This window comes from Talaromyces amestolkiae (genome assembly GCF_001896365.1).
Source record: "Talaromyces amestolkiae strain CIB chromosome Unknown scaffold1.1, whole genome shotgun sequence".
NCBI classification, from domain to species: domain Eukaryota; kingdom Fungi; phylum Ascomycota; class Eurotiomycetes; order Eurotiales; family Trichocomaceae; genus Talaromyces; species Talaromyces amestolkiae.
The window spans coordinates 1,357,551-1,373,002 of record NW_024468037.1 but is presented as its reverse complement, the minus strand read 5'-3'; the positions used below and the strand labels follow the sequence as shown (position 1 = coordinate 1,373,002).

The 15,452-nt window shown below is 47.3% G+C and overlaps 5 protein-coding genes across 5 annotated transcripts; 4 read left to right on the top strand and 1 right to left on the bottom strand.

Moving 5' to 3' along the window:
- Positions 1-795: 795 nt before the first annotated feature.
- BHQ10_000449 (uncharacterized protein) lies at positions 796-4,729 on the top strand (the record flags this gene model as incomplete). Its single annotated transcript, XM_040876860.1, has 4 exons — positions 796-832; positions 895-951; positions 1,009-1,064; positions 1,145-4,729. 4 exons carry the CDS (start codon positions 796-798, stop codon positions 4,727-4,729), a joined length of 3,735 nt encoding a protein of 1,244 aa, XP_040728954.1.
- A 384-nt stretch (positions 4,730-5,113) lies between these two features.
- Positions 5,114-5,788, bottom strand: BHQ10_000448 (uncharacterized protein; the record flags this gene model as incomplete). The annotated part of the gene is made up of 1 exon (XM_040876849.1): positions 5,114-5,788. The coding sequence occupies one exon, from the start codon at positions 5,786-5,788 to the stop codon at positions 5,114-5,116; it is 675 nt and encodes a 224-aa protein (XP_040728953.1).
- Positions 5,789-6,339: 551 nt separating this feature from the next.
- Positions 6,340-9,204, top strand: BHQ10_000447 (uncharacterized protein; the record flags this gene model as incomplete). Its single annotated transcript, XM_040876838.1, has 2 exons — positions 6,340-6,772; positions 7,349-9,204. The coding sequence occupies 2 exons, from the start codon at positions 6,340-6,342 to the stop codon at positions 9,202-9,204; spliced, it is 2,289 nt and encodes a 762-aa protein (XP_040728952.1).
- A 2,489-nt stretch (positions 9,205-11,693) lies between these two features.
- BHQ10_000446 (uncharacterized protein) lies at positions 11,694-13,656 on the top strand (the record flags this gene model as incomplete). The annotated part of the gene is made up of 3 exons (XM_040876827.1): positions 11,694-12,473; positions 12,536-12,721; positions 12,784-13,656. The coding sequence occupies 3 exons, from the start codon at positions 11,694-11,696 to the stop codon at positions 13,654-13,656; spliced, it is 1,839 nt and encodes a 612-aa protein (XP_040728951.1).
- Positions 13,657-14,416: 760 nt separating this feature from the next.
- Positions 14,417-15,330, top strand: BHQ10_000445 (uncharacterized protein; the record flags this gene model as incomplete). Its single annotated transcript, XM_040876816.1, has 3 exons — positions 14,417-14,505; positions 14,584-14,858; positions 14,933-15,330. The coding sequence occupies 3 exons, from the start codon at positions 14,417-14,419 to the stop codon at positions 15,328-15,330; spliced, it is 762 nt and encodes a 253-aa protein (XP_040728950.1).
- Positions 15,331-15,452: the final 122 nt, after the last annotated feature.

The window sequence follows — 15,452 nt, the reverse complement described above, 5'->3', positions numbered from 1 at the left end:
GCGTAAAGAACAGCACGGAAAGAAAGCCGAAAACGAGAAGACGATAATGAAGTCAATGAAAGTAAAGAAGGACTCGGAGTTTGACCTCGTTGACAATGATAGAGAAACAATGAACCGACGACGGGAGCTGAGTCGACTGGCAGGAGCACAGCCGCCAAGTCTGCCGCGCCACACTTCATTGCTGGTGATAGTAGCCGAGCTGTGTGATTGGTGGAAGCTAGCTGCGTACAATGTCTATCCTGTGGCACACTTTAACACTGAAAATCGATCTATTGGCCATTTGATCGGAAGACTCATATGTTCTTTCGACCATGCTACTGCAAAATATGTACGACCTGGCCGTGAACAGAGCGTGCCGGGAACCCGGATATCAGGGAGGACCGCCCGACCACTTCCGAGGGTTACGGCACTCTAGGTCCGTTCTTTCCTGCTTTAAGTCTTGACCACACCCACGCTAGCCGCTTCGGGCCACGGCCAAATGTTAATTGTATCTTGTTGCTAATTTTTTTCCCCAGAGCTTTGGCTGTTCTTCTTCTGAATAGCTTCTTCTCACCCGTCCTTCATCTTTGCTGATACTTATCTTTTTTTATTTCTTTTGTTTTTGAAAAGAAACGGAGACGGTTTATTGTCTTGTACTTTTTTTAATCTGCAGGGATCATAGTGCTGGTTGCTTTCGCAATTTGCATAGCTTGTTAAATTCTCTTCTTCGTACCGAATCACCATCGGAATTTCGCAAGGCCGTTTCTTCAATTGAGATAATCATTGCCACGTCCGGCGGCTCCAGATCCAGAAGTCATGGCAGCTGATAATGCAGTTTCGGAGAACGCTCCAGGTTCGTTTGGGCACTCAATTGATCGTCCGGAAGCCATAAGCATGCTAACGTTGTACATGCAGAAAAACTCACAAACGGCGACCATGCAGCTGAGGCTACCGAGGAGAACAATGGAGGCGGTAATCATAAACCACAGCTTTTCCGTGGCGAAAGTCCGTCGTTGACAGGGTAATTAGGCGTTTTCCAGATCACGGTAAAATTMCCGCRSGAGCCATATAAAATTCAGGTGATGGTGAGAAACAGTCCCCCTTCCCCCCCCCCCTCCCCTCCGGACCAGAAAAGAAAATCCACTGACCCCGGGGTGATCGATAGGTTTCGAGCCAAGAACAAGTACAGGATCTTCGCCAGTCCATCGTCGAGCTTCCCGGCACTTTTCAATATACGTGCTTTCATCTCGAATTCAATGGACAACGAATCAACGACTACATCGAGCTGTCTGAAGTCACTGATCTCAAAGCTGATTCCGAGGTCACACTCGTTGAAGACCCATACACGGAGAAGGAGGCTCGCATGCATGTCGTTCGCATCAGGGAACTGATCGGCGCTGCTGGCGACCGCGTCGACAACTTACAGGGTCTCTCTACTGGCTTKTCACTTCATGATTCAGTGGCTARCGAGGKGGACAACTCAGAGTCAGAGACTCACCCCCTTACCGGCTACGACCCGAATGCTTCTGGAACTTTCAGCACCATTCTACCTCGAGCAGACGAACCTGCCCCAAAAACCATCAAGGCTATTTCGCTTTCGCCGTGGAACCCCCCTCCCTACCATCTGCGACAAAAGGGCCACCTCCTTTATCTTCAGGTGACCACCAATGAGGGCGAACAACACCAGATTACGTCCCATGTTTCTGGCTTCTACGCAAATAAATGCTCTAACGCCAAATTCGATCCTTTCCCGCGTCCAGCACCCAAGAACCACAGCGCTCATTCTTTACTTGCATTGATCTCGCAAATTTCGCCATCCTTTGAAAGCAGCTTCCGTGCTTTGCAGGAATCGAACAGTCAGCGTGATCTTCTGACTACATTTCCTTTTCAGAATGCCATCCCAAATAGCCCTTGGTTGGTGACCCCTACCGCGGCTTCCTTGAATGCCCATCAACCGGACGTAGCACGTTCTCAGGAGAATTTGTTGATCGCAGGTGTTGACAACTCAGAGACTCTTCGTGACTGGAATGAAGAGTTCCAGTCGACCAAAGAGCTCCCTCGGGAGACCGTTCAGGATAGAGTCTTCCGGGAACGCCTGACTTCTAAGCTCTTTGCTGATTATAACGATGCTGCCGCCCGGGGTGCTGTATTGGTCGCCAGAGGCGAAGTGGCTCCCTTGAACCCTACTGAGGGTCGTGATGCTCAAATATTCGTCTATAATAATATCTTCTATTCTTTCGGAGCAGATGGTGTCGGTACCTTCGCCTCTGAGGGTGGAGACGAAGCCGCACGCGTCGCAGTTGGAAAGGATGTGTTAGGCATCAAAGCAGTCAACCAACTGGATATTGCCGGTCTGTTCACACCAGGTACCGTTGTCGTGGACTATCTTGGAAAGCGTGTTGTCGGTCAAAGTATCGTTCCAGGTATCTTCAAGCAGCGCGAACCTGGCGAGCACCAGATTGACTACGGTGGCGTTGAAGGAAAGGAGGTCGTCGCTGAACATCCTGAATTCATCCCTGTCTTCGAGAAGCTTTCGAAAGCTCTGCGAGTTAAAAAGCACGCTGTATGGGACAAAGAAGGAAAACGCCACGATCTTGAAGGCAGTGTCGAGACTAAAGGGTTGCTTGGAACTGATGGTCGGAAATATGTTCTCGACTTGTACCGTATTGCTCCTCTTGATATCTCTTGGGCTGACGAAGAAAGTGACCATGATGCTTATCCTCATCGAATGTCTATTTTGCGTCTTGAGTTAGTAGAGTCGTACTGGCGGTCAAAGATGAGTCAATACGTTAAGGACGAGGTTGAGAAGAGACGAAGCAAGAAGGCCGAAGAAAATGCAGCCAAGTCTGAAGCAGAAACTCAGCCTGAGGATGCCCAGAAAGCTGCAGAAGAACAAGAGCGTGTGGACATCTCTGGTTTCAATCTGGCGCTTAACCCAGATGTTTTCAGCGGACAAGTTCCTCAAACAGAGGAAGAGAAGAAAGATTGGGCCGAAGATGAGCAGGAAGTCCGCAATGCTTGCGATTACTTGCGATCTCGAGTACTTCCTGAACTCGTCCAAGATCTATACAACGGGGATGTAGGCTTCCCCATGGATGGACAGTCGTTGAGTCAATTACTTCACAAACGTGGTATCAATATCCGTTATTTGGGCCACCTGGCTGGCTTGTCCCAGGAGAGAGGCCATCGATTGCAATCCTTGACGACTTTGGTGACTCAAGAAATGATTGCCCGTTCCTTCAAACACATTGCTAATGGCCATCTTCGCTCTCTACCTCCACCATTCGCCGCTTCGTGTGTTGCTCATCTTTTGAACTGTCTCCTTGGTTCTGATGTGAACGCAAAGCCTCAAGCGGATATTGACGAGTCTCTGCGGGAGATTTACCCCGAGGCTGATTTTAGCTTCGAAAAAATAACGCCTGCTAGTCTGCAGGCGGAGATTGAGAAACAAGTTAAGATTAGATATCGCTTCTCTCTTCCATCTGACTGGGCCTCCTCTTTGAAACATCTGCAATTGCTACGCGATATTTCAATCAAATTGGGTGTTCAGCTTGCTGCTCGGGATTTTGCTTTCACCAAAGCTCAAGCAGCATCTCAGCCTGCTGTTACCAATGGTGTGGATGAGACCAAGCATGAGGAGACCAATAGCAAGAAGAAGAAAAAGAAGGCTGCCGGCGACAATGCTTCTCCCACACGTTCAACCGTTGTCAAAGCATTCACTACTTTCTTGGCGGATGATATCCTCAATATTGTTCCTCTTATCAAGGATGCAGCTCCACGAAGTGCTTTGGCTGAGGAAGCTTTGGAGGCTGGGCGAATTTCTCTGATGCAGGGTCAGAAACAGCTTGGCCAGGAATTGATTCTAGAATCGCTCTCCCTACATGAACAGATTTACGGCATCCTCCATCCCGAGGTCGCCAAGTTGTACCACCAGCTGTCGATGTTGTACTATCAGACGGATGAGAAGGACGCCGCGGTTGAGCTTGCACGCAAGGCTGTGATTGTCACAGAACGCACTCTAGGAGTTGACTCCGCAGACACTATTTTGAGCTACCTAAACTTGAGTCTGTTCGAGCATGCTACAGGTAACACAAAGATGGCTCTGGTTTACGTCAAGCATGCCATGGATCTTTGGAAGATCATCTATGGTCCTAACCACCCTGATTCCATCACTACCATGAACAACGCCGCCGTCATGCTGCAACATCTTAAGCAATATTCCGATTCCCGAAAGTGGTTTGAGGCTTCTCTCACGGTTTGCGAGGAGTTGTTTGGCAGACAATCCGTCAACACAGCAACTATCCTATTCCAACTTGCACAAGCCTTGGCCTTGGACCAGGATTCAAAGGCTGCTGTGAACCGTATGCGCGACGCCTATAATATCTTCCTTGCCGAACTAGGCCCCGAAGACCGAAACACTAAGGAAGCCGAAAGCTGGTTGGAGCAGCTCACACAGAATGCCGTTTCTATCGCGAAGCACGCCAAGGACATCCAAGCTCGCCGACTCCGCAAAGTCAACCTTAGCACACGTGTTTCTCTGGGTACAAAAGTCCAACCACAAGTTGGCCAGTCAGCTTCGTCAGCTGCCGGCGCACAGAATGGCCCCGCTGCCGCATCACAGCTTGATAATCGAAGCATCGACGAACTCTTGAAGTTCATCGAGGGCGGCGAGACCAGCAGCCCTCGTGGCAAACAATCGAAGAGAGGAACCGCCAACCCGAAGCTCCGCGGCACAAAGCAATCCAAATAACTCCCAATCACATACTGATATTGTAAAATACTAAAAGTCGCTTTGGTCTTCCCATTCACATCCTTTTATATATAAATACAAAACAAATCGATTGGATTGGATTTCGGGGTTTTGTATCTCTTTACTTGTCTGTTCTATCTGGGTTTCCTTTTCATTTGTTCAATGCATGGCATGTACTGGGTGAAAACCTCATGGTTAGGCGGAAAGGAGAATTGTATGATATTGTACTATTTAGAGCATCTCAACTCTATTTACTTTACATGAATTTGTTGGGATAGATCGCCAAGATTTTCTTTTACTTGGGTCACATCAAATCGGTGAGTGTCAAATGCAAATCCTTACCAGGAATCTGTCGACGGTCTCAAGAATTGTTGGGATTTCAACCTAGTAGGAGGGATATATCAGCTGGTCCTTCGTCTGCCAAGTGAATTCGTTCATTTTTGCAGACGCAAGAGCATCATCCATTGAAAGCTCCAAGGAAACCAGGTAGCAAGCTGCGTCCATGCCCGCAGTCACGCCACCAGCAGTCAATACTCTGGTACCATTTGGACTCAAATTTCCAACCTCATACCGACTGTGCACAACATTTGTACGTTCCTCATGCTTTGCACACTGACCACGCAACAGGTCTAGACAGAGGTGATGTGTTGTAGCGTTCATGCCGGCAAGGGCCCCCGCTGCACCTAGAATAAGAGCACCTGAGCAGACCGAGAAGATCGTTCGTCGACGCGAACCTGAAGGTCGCTCGCTTTGCTGTGAGAAGGCCTTGACGAAGTTAACTTCCGGCGAGTCGGTGTTTTGAGCCAAAGCCGCTAAACTATCCACAGAGCCGCCTGGTACTAGTAGAATATCAAATTGGGACAATTTTCCATGTGCTTCGTCAATAGACATATCACGCGGTACGCGCAGATGAGCGCACGTTGTTGTGAGTTCATGTTGGGCAATGATTGTGAATGTGAATGCATCATGGAGAACAGAGCTCGAGAGAATCCCTAGGGGGCCCCCGAAGTCGAGGGGGTCGACATCTTGATATAGCAGAATGGCAACTGAGATGGACATAATGACTGGAATCCAGTAACTTCGGTTCAATGTGCTTTGCTAGAGCGAGTAGGTGATATATCGCCAGTGTTCTTTTATATGCCAATTGTTCTTGGACAGGAACATGCGCCCTTGAATAGTTTCCGATTTCAAAAAGTTTACTTGAGTCTTGTGAAGCCCTAGTTAGTTAGTTAGATTGCTTTATGTAAACCAGCCACAGTGCGGCGTATTTCCGAATCTCCGATAATAGATGGTCCGTGCGCTCAAACAAACTGTTTACTCTTCGCGCTCTTGATCTTTCTTTCGGTTTCTCGAGATGTCCTTGCATCACTTTCTCAGCATGTTAGTATGTTAGCATGAGACTGTATGCATAATTATTGACTGCAGAACATACGGTGTCGGGTTTTCCATAAAGCATCTTTTATGACCGTCTTTTCTGCATCTTACCGGAAGGGATCATATCGCGTTGGGCGTTGTGCCGCGCCGATACGACAGCCCTTCCATATCTCTTTCGCATGATTTCCTTCCAGATTTTTACTTTGAATATTGGCGTATGATCGTGAGTGTACGACATGGACGACATTCATACGACAGCAAAATGGGCTAATCGAATGCTACGACCCTTGACCTCGCTCTACCATCGTCTCGGCAAACATAGCGAATCGATCAACGCGCAAGAAGAAGAGATTAACAAAATCGTGGCTGCAGCGACGAATACCGAGTACACCAAGCGAGATGCTTCAGGTGATGCCGAATATGATTCCGAATATGGCGACCGGGACCCCTCCTGGATTCCTCAAAACCCCGAGCTGAAGCGCGTCAAACACAAGTATGTGGCTAGGGGTGAGCGACTGCGACTTCAACCGCGAGCTCGAGTTCTATCGGTGCTGCAGAGTCCTGAAGCAACCAAAACCTTGCCTGGCGCAATTGAAATCGCAACACCTTTGATTACGGGAAAGTCAACGGACGTGTTCGGCACGAACAACAAAGGCCTAGGACCCGGTCGTGAGCAAGATGGGCAAGATGCGAGGACAATTAGTCCGTCTTTGCTACCTGAGGGCATTGCCGAAAAGATAATACGCAGGCCCAGGAAGCATCGGCATTCGCACCCAGATCCTAAGTGGAGGCAAGAATTGAATGCAACGAACATCCTGAAATACTTTGATATAGCGGTATCACTGGACAGTTTGTTTCTAAGATTTTTGGAAAATACGCGAACGTCAGACTCTACTTCGAAAAGTTCTACCAACGGTACTCGATCTTTGCTAATGACAACCATTCGACGGCTACCCGAATTCATCGCCAAGGAACAACGATTACAAGACGAACTAGACAACAATGATGAAATCAATATGGCGGATGCATATTTCACAGAACTGGAGTCAGCATATGGCACTGAGGGCAGAGGATGGCAACCTCTCCGTGAAGCTGTGCGCTCGCAAGGGATATTTTTGATCTGCGACATGGTAGAAAAGAAATGGATAAACCAACTGACAACAACTCATCTGCTTTACCATTGTATCAACGCCAAAGAGAATGATGCGGTTGAGAGGATCCTAAGCGTGCTGCTTTCAAAAATAGATCGTTACAATTTCCCAAGTGGTTTCAACCCTTGGAGACCAGATACGCCTGGTCGTGATCCTATTCGCCTTTTACAAAGATACTGGCAGGTATCTAATAACAAGTCTTATGTCTTTAAGGAAATTGAGCTGCTGCTATTGCGGAATATCATGCCTCCGGAATGGTTGGTTACCATTACTCTGAAAGACTGTGTTATAGCTGCATGCACTTCGCAATCAAAATGGGACAACGAATATGCCGCTGCCATCAGCCTTATCAAAACGATTCTCATAACAGCGGGCGACGCTCACAGAGGTCGAAAGGATGTAAAGAAAACCCCAATCAAGAAGCGCACCCAGACAAAAAAGCAGACTCAAGATACATCGTATTCACAGGCAGATAGTTTAGATGTGAATCAAGGTCGATGTCCCGTGCACCTTCAAGATGCCACAAGCAACTTGGTCTCTAGCTTGAATGCTGCACTGTGCTGTATGTATGGTGTACGTATGGGACAGCCAGATGGCCCAGACTATATTTCGGGCGAGAGGATAGTGAAGACTTATACCGACTTGGCCTTAACCATTCAACGTTCCTTGCCACTTAGTGGGTTTGGGGTAGAAGACAATGAAGCAAGTCGAGCCTCTTTACTTCGAAAAGGTTACACGCTTCTTGCCCATTTTGTATTGAGGTCTCAGCAAGACCTACTATTACTGGATGATACAGATGTGAAAATTCTAGATGTCGTCCTGAGTCAGAATTGCGAGCCCTTTTTCGGGCTTCTGGAACAGAATGTGGATATCATTAAGAACCTTTCAGTCATGGTTTGTCAGATTATTCGACTTTCTGAACGTGGCGATGAACTAGCGCAGTGTCAACAAGCACGAAGACTTTGCAAACATTTGCTAAAATATGAGCGATCCGGGCTAGAGAAACTGACGCTATTTCTCGGTAAGATTGCAATTGAAGTGGCTTTGGACTTTGCGCAATATAGCCAGGATGCCGAAGATCATACTTTTGCGGCCGACATTCAGGAGGCAGTTGCAACCATTCGAAGACGCATCAAAAGCCACAGCAATTGCGCTCCAACGCCAGGGAAATCCAGCATGCAGTCCTTCAGATGGGAGGAAGGTATCGGCGAGTGGATTGCAAAGACTCCCTTGGATAGGACGAAGGCTACGATGCCTCGCGTCTTGTCCCAGCCAATAGTAGAAATAGCTAGTACCGGTCCATCTTCTAGTGCCAGTGCAACCTCACCGTCATTATCGATTGATTCGGAGTCTAGCAATACTTCGATAGCATTGTCTAGTTCAACCAATCTCAAGAGGAGGAGAACATCAATTGTCAGCCTACAACCGAATGTCAAGCGACCCCGACGAATCTACAAGAAAAAAGTCTTCAAGAAGATCAGGCAATCTACACGGATAGCGACAAGGCTCAGCGATATTTCGGTAGTGGCTCAGGGCAAGGACTACAAAGACTCCAGCAGCCATAGCGATTACGAGAGTGATTACGAACAAGACGCTGAAGATGCCGAAGCTGCATCCGAAAGTGAAGAATGGCTGCCACCAACCGAAACAGGAGACACGCCCGATGCTGCGCAGGGCACCAGAACCGTCAGAGAGTTACAGGGCAGTGTTGCAGAGGCACAGACGCAAAGGATGCGGGCGGGTTTTGACGTGATCATCCATAATGCTGCTGCGGCGCCCGTTGCGCCGATAAAACGTGGACGTGGACGGCCTCGTAAGCAGGTGGCAAGGCCCGCGTCGTGCTCTGCATCGCAGACAAATGGCCCTCAAGCGCATGCACACGTGTCACGCCGTTCCGTCATTCCTTGTTCTGAAGATGAAGACAGTGACGACGAGTTGAGTTTCCTGTGACAACATAAAAGGGCGGGAAATCAGGGTTCCGGGATATTCTTCAGGGTTTGAAACCTGTTGTTTTTTTCCGCACTCGATTGAGTGAGCATGTCGTCCAAATGCCGATGAAGATCAACCTAGGCTACTGTATCTTTCTTTCATTTATTTTTGTTTTTGTTTTGAGTTGGAGCATGTAAGCTTATCATTGGTGGCGTCAAATTTATACCCATGGATTTGGAAGGCGCAGGATTTTTATCGTCTTTATCTTATAATAATCCATTTTATTGATACATATATAGTAACAATATCTATGGTCTTCGTTGTAGGTAGTCTTCGTATACCTAGGTATGATAGTCTTGTACGGCGCATTATCACCATGCAATGCAGTACTGCTAACCCGGTAAGTGAACATCACCTACCTATACAATTTAAGCGGATGATCATCAAGGTATTTCCTTTTCTGGGAAATGTAGAGAGATGTTCCAAGCCTCTTTTCGTTCGAAGCGGGTAAAGTGCGACATGCCGCATTAAATGTCACTGCGATCCCTGCTAGTTTCTATATGTCATTTGTGCTAGGCTTTAAGTTGACTAGACACGGAGTGGATAGAATGATTCATGTAAAGAAGGAAAAGAAAGGAAGAGAAAGGAAGAGAAGCGGCATGAGAAGGATTAAACAATGAGCAGTAAGATTGGGAATTTTTTAGAGCAAGCCACTTTTCATCCTGGAAATTGCATTTCTTTGCTGGCGCTCTGACGAGAGGAGCGTAGCACTGCATGAAAGGATCGATAACGTGATAGACAAGGGTCCGATGAACAATGATAAGTCCCTGCTCGATGGATGCTCTCTGTACTTCTGGTGGAATGATCGTAATGCTTGTTGAAACCTTGGAAAACTCCGCGATTACGTGGTCGAGGAGAAGAAACATAAATGGGTCGAGCTTTGACTCAAGATTGTGTGTAAAATGTTAATATGTAAGGCTGGGCAAACAGTCCCTGACAATTCAGGTCTCAGAAACATTTCCATAGCCCGCCGTAGTCCAATGAATGGTGATGCTCGCAAAGAAAGACGAAACATGCAAGAAAGTGGTCGAGATAAAGGTCGCCGTCGGTCACGCAGGAAGGAGGCTGATTGGGCAGGTGCGATGCGTGGCGCTTGCCCTCCGAGCATCCATCGGCTCTAAGTGGGTAAGTGCCGACCATCGTGAGACGCACAACCTCCTGAATCTCCTCTTAGCCTCTTCCACATCATATTATCCTATGTCTACGGTCTTCATCTTACTCGTGAGTGGTTACGTACGGCCCCGTCGCCAATCGATATGCTTCACGTTTCACTAGACTTGGTACGTACTCGGTCTGTGGATCCTAGCAGTCCTCTCTGTCGCGTGCCTACTATGTAGCATGCCAATCGGGATGGAAGCCCTTGCAGCAGATCATTATCGGCCAATCCGCGGTACAAGACACGTCCTGAACGGCGCTTGAAACCCTTGCAGCCCCCGCTTTGCTCCGTAATGTTTTCACGAGGACGAATTGATGATTCATCATTCGTATACTATGGCCAAGGCGCCTATTCTGCATCGGTGCCGCAAGGACCAATCTCAAAATCGAAATCCTGATACTTTACTGAGATATTCCGTCGGCACCTGGATTCTACACCGGGTGAGTTCCATGACACTCCCCTGGGACATCATTTTGATGGATACATACGTATGTGCTCCAGAGCCGGTGTTCCAGCCAGTATGAGATAAGCCACCAATCCTGATAGAAGACAAGGTATGAGACCGGGCCTGGCCGACGGAGATTTATGCTTAGATGAGAAAGTGGATGCAACTTAAAAGAAAGGATTGCCAGGTTGCTAGCCTGACTGCAATCCCCTGCGCCTCGAGTCTAGTCGGTCGACTTACTCTTCCAGTGGCTTGGACTCATTTTTTTCTTTTTTCCTATTCTCACGGTTGAAAGCGGACACTTCATTCCCTTCTTGACTCTCATTGATCTTCTTTCTCTGTTCACCACGCGATTCCTGGAGAATCGATTCCTGAAGGCTTTGATAGTCTTTTGGTGCTTTTTTGTTCTATTCAATTGACTGATCTTGGCCTCGCTGAACCGCCTTCATCCCTCTTATCCATGTGATATTGGGTTGTGTTGGGTTACACTCTGCACACTGACAACCACGACATTGATAGTCGACTCGCTTTCTATTGGATGGGCCGGTCATTTTTCCATATTGACCCTTTTGACATCATACGCTAGCTTGGGCTGTCGGCATCTGGATTTCGTTCGACGATCAATTTGAGGCTGATGTCTGTATAACCACCTGCCGAATTGACAATCCTGGATCGGCTTTCAGAGTAGCATCAGGATCGGCAAATCCCGATTTCACAACACAAGCAACTCAGGAGGGGTATCTCATTCATTCGTAGAGCTGGTCTCTACCGCATTTGCTTCCCTTCTAAAGAAGGCTTTACTCTCATTCACAAAGCCAAAAATCACATTCAATCAAGCATCGTAGCATAATGATGGCAAGCTTGACAACGACTATCATCATGGCCTACATGGCTACGACTGTTTATGCTGAGCAACAGCCTGCTTCAGGCGGTGGCGGTACAGCTGCACCTACAACTGGTGGGGCGACTGCTCAAGCTACAAACACTCAATACTTGAACAACCTGCAAGACGAATATACTCATTTTATGCTGGTTGCAATGGCTGCATCTGTCGCTCTCTACTTTGTTTGGAAATCAGCACTCAGACTGACTTCACATATACGACGTTTACATGGACTGGGAAGTGACAAACAACGCTACTTCACTCGTGATGACTTCCGTATGGCTTGGTTGAAGAGAAACATTGTTGATGCTCCACTATTCCGTGTTCGTCACAACCGCGAGTTCCAGTTATCTCGAGCGGTGAATATGGGGACTCTCCCTAGTCGATTCCAAGCGATATGTCTAGCAGGACTAATTGCTATGAATGTCATTCTGTGTGTGCTACACATTCCCTTCAGTGGAAATATCGAATCCTACGGCAAACTTCTGAGGAATCGTACAGGAACTCTCGCTACTGCTAACCTGATTCCTCTAGTCATCTTGGCTGGACGCAACAACCCCCTTATCCCTCTGCTTGGTATCTCTTTCGATTCTTGGAACTTCTTCCACCGATGGCTCGCTCGCATCGTGGCCGTCGAGGGTCTTGCTCACTTCTTGAGCTGGATGTTCACCAGTGCCGCACAATCTGGGTGGGCCAAAATCATTGAAGAGTTTCATACTTCTCAGTTGATCATGACTGGTTTGGTGGTAAGGACAGACTTTAATATAAAATCCTTTGACTCAAAATTGACTGATATCATTACATATAGGCCGTTGTCGGTTTTGTCGCACTTGTGCTCTTCGCTTCTTCCGCTTTACGACATGCTTTCTATGAAACCTTCCTTCACCTACACATCTTGTTAGTCTTGATGTCATTAATCGGTTTGTGGTACCATTTAGACGGTCTGCCACAACAAGTCTATCTTCTAGGCGCCTTGATCTTGTGGGGTCTTGAGGTACGTACTATCTTAAATACTCGTGTCATTAGATAGGAAAGAAATGCTAATTATCAATCTAGCGATTCACACGCCTGGCTATCAATGTTTATCGTAACTTTGTTGGCGGTAGAACTACGGCCAAGGCTGAAGCTCTTCCAGGCGATGTTACAAGGATCACGTTGAAAATGGCTCSTCCATGGACGTTCCGTCCAGGTCAACACGTCTACATATGCATTCCTTCTGTTGGACTTTGGACGTATCACCCATTCAGCGTTGCATGGAACGAAAAGGAAACCCTCCCGATAGACGAAAAAGGCTTGGTCATGACACAACAAGATGTGATGTCGGTGCAAAAGGAAACTGTTTCACTCCTTGTTCGTCGTCGAACTGGGTTCACTGACACGCTGTACAAGCGTGCTGCAAAGGGTGTGGATAGTCACATATATCTATCTGCGTTCGTCGAAGGACCGTATGGAGCTATCCATGATCTAGACTCCTACGGTACAGTGTTATTGTTTGCGGGTGGCATCGGCATCACCCATCATGTCCCATTTGTCCGTCATTTAGTGCAAGGACATGCAGACGGTGTCGTTGCTGCTCGTCGGCTTACTCTGGTCTGGACGATTCAATCGCCCGAGCATCTGGAATGGGTACGTCCTTGGATGACCAGCATTCTCCAGATGGACCGTCGCCGTGATATTCTCCGTATCATGCTATTTATCACTCGACCCCGCAGTACCAAGGAGATTCGCAGCCCGAGTGCCACAGTTGAAATGTTTCCCGGTCGACCCAACATTCAGACCGTTCTGGACAAGGAAATCGAGCAGCAGGTTGGAGCTATGGGGGTTATGGTCTGTGGTGGTGGTGCCATGAGCGACGACGTCCGACGAGCATGTCGTGAGAGACAAGCGATCAGCAACATCGACTTTATTGAAGAAAGCTTTACCTGGTAAAACGACTATGCGGCGCATAAGGCGTTAGTACATAGGAAGCAAAGAGCTTGGATTTCGGAGGTTTTCTGTTGTGATCTATCTTCGTATATTACAGCTGATATTCTTCTTCATTTTCTCTTTTTATTCGCTTGTCTATACTTTATATTTGTTCTTGAAGGTCTACGTAGACTTTCAATACAGCATGTCGATATCTTTATTTGTAGTTTCCAGTGCCAGTACATCCCAGATCCGTTTCTACAAAAGTCACCGAAAATCTCTCCGTCGGCCTAACACCCTTCGCAATGAACGGAATCTAAATTGATCATAAGTACTTGTACTTCATCAGACTGCTTGGGAGCGCATCTTCAAGTTACGTTCTTAACGCGATGATTGTAGGCCCTAATTAATAACGTCAGATTATTAATTATTACCATCAAGAAATACCTGGCGCCAGTGTTCGCTCTGATGACTTGATGCGGGGTTACATGTAGACAACACGAGCCTATTAGGTTGGAGCCAAAGATCCCATTTTGGATGCGAAGCTGTGTAACAGTGGGGACGCCTCCGGAAACAATTAAAAATGACGATATCGGGTGAGCGAATTTGTAAGCTTACATATGTAGTTGAGGGGCATTCCAGAATCATGTTCATTGATAACTTAAATAGTCCGCTCTGCCCAAATACTTGACTTACATCTCAATTCATTTGATCGCAAATCTCTACTGAGTATTCAACGATTATCTTCAAAGTGTCTCGACCAATAGCTCGTCTGTTGTCCACCATGGCTGCTCAAAGGACTCCTGATATCACTCTTTACACTGCGCAGACCCCGAACGGTATCAAAATCTCCATTGCGCTTGAAGAACTAGGGTGTGCACTCCTCTTCTTATGAGCTATTCGGCTGTCTGGCCTCACCGGACCATATCTATAAGCTGACACCGCATCTAGCCTACCATACAAAGTCAAAAAGCTCGAGTTCAGCAAGAACGAGCAGAAAGAGCCATGGTTCCTCGAAATCAMCCCCAATGGCCGTATTCCAGCCATAACTGATAAATTTACCGACGGCAAGACCATCAATATCTTCGAATCCGGCAGTATCTTGCAGTACCTGGCCGACAACTATGATTCGGAGCACAAGATTTCGTATCCTCGGGGGACTCGAGAGTATTATGAGCAGACAAATTGGCTATACTTTCAAAATGCTGGAGTCGGTCCAATGCAAGGTACGTGCGAATTAATAAAATAAAGGAAAAAAAAAAAAAATATGAATGGGKGGTGACTAACAATCGTCCTCCAGGCCAAGCAAACCACTTCACCCGCTATGCACCGGAACACATTGAATACGGCATCAACCGCTACMAAAACGAGMCCCGCCGCTTGTACGGTGTCCTAGACAAGCACCTCTCCACCTCAAAGTCCGGTTTCCTTGTTGGTGACCATATCTCGATCGCTGACATCTCGCATTGGGGATGGATTGCTTCCGCGGGCTGGGCCGGTGTCGATATTGAAGACTTCCCTCATCTCAAGGCTTGGGAGGAGAAGCTAGCTGCTCGAGAGGGTGTAGAGAAGGGTAGACATGTTCCAGACAGACACACTATTAAGGAAGTGCTCAAGGACAAGGATCAAATTGCAAAGCATAGCGCTTCGACGTTACAGTGGGTGCAGAAGGGAATGGCAGATGATGCCAAGAAGTGAGCAATTTCGGAATTAGCTGTATGTCAAATTTATAATCATGGTCAATTATATGAATTTTTGATCCAGAATAGAGTGTTCATTGAGCAGATAAGACGATTGTAGGGCTCAAATGCAAGATGAGC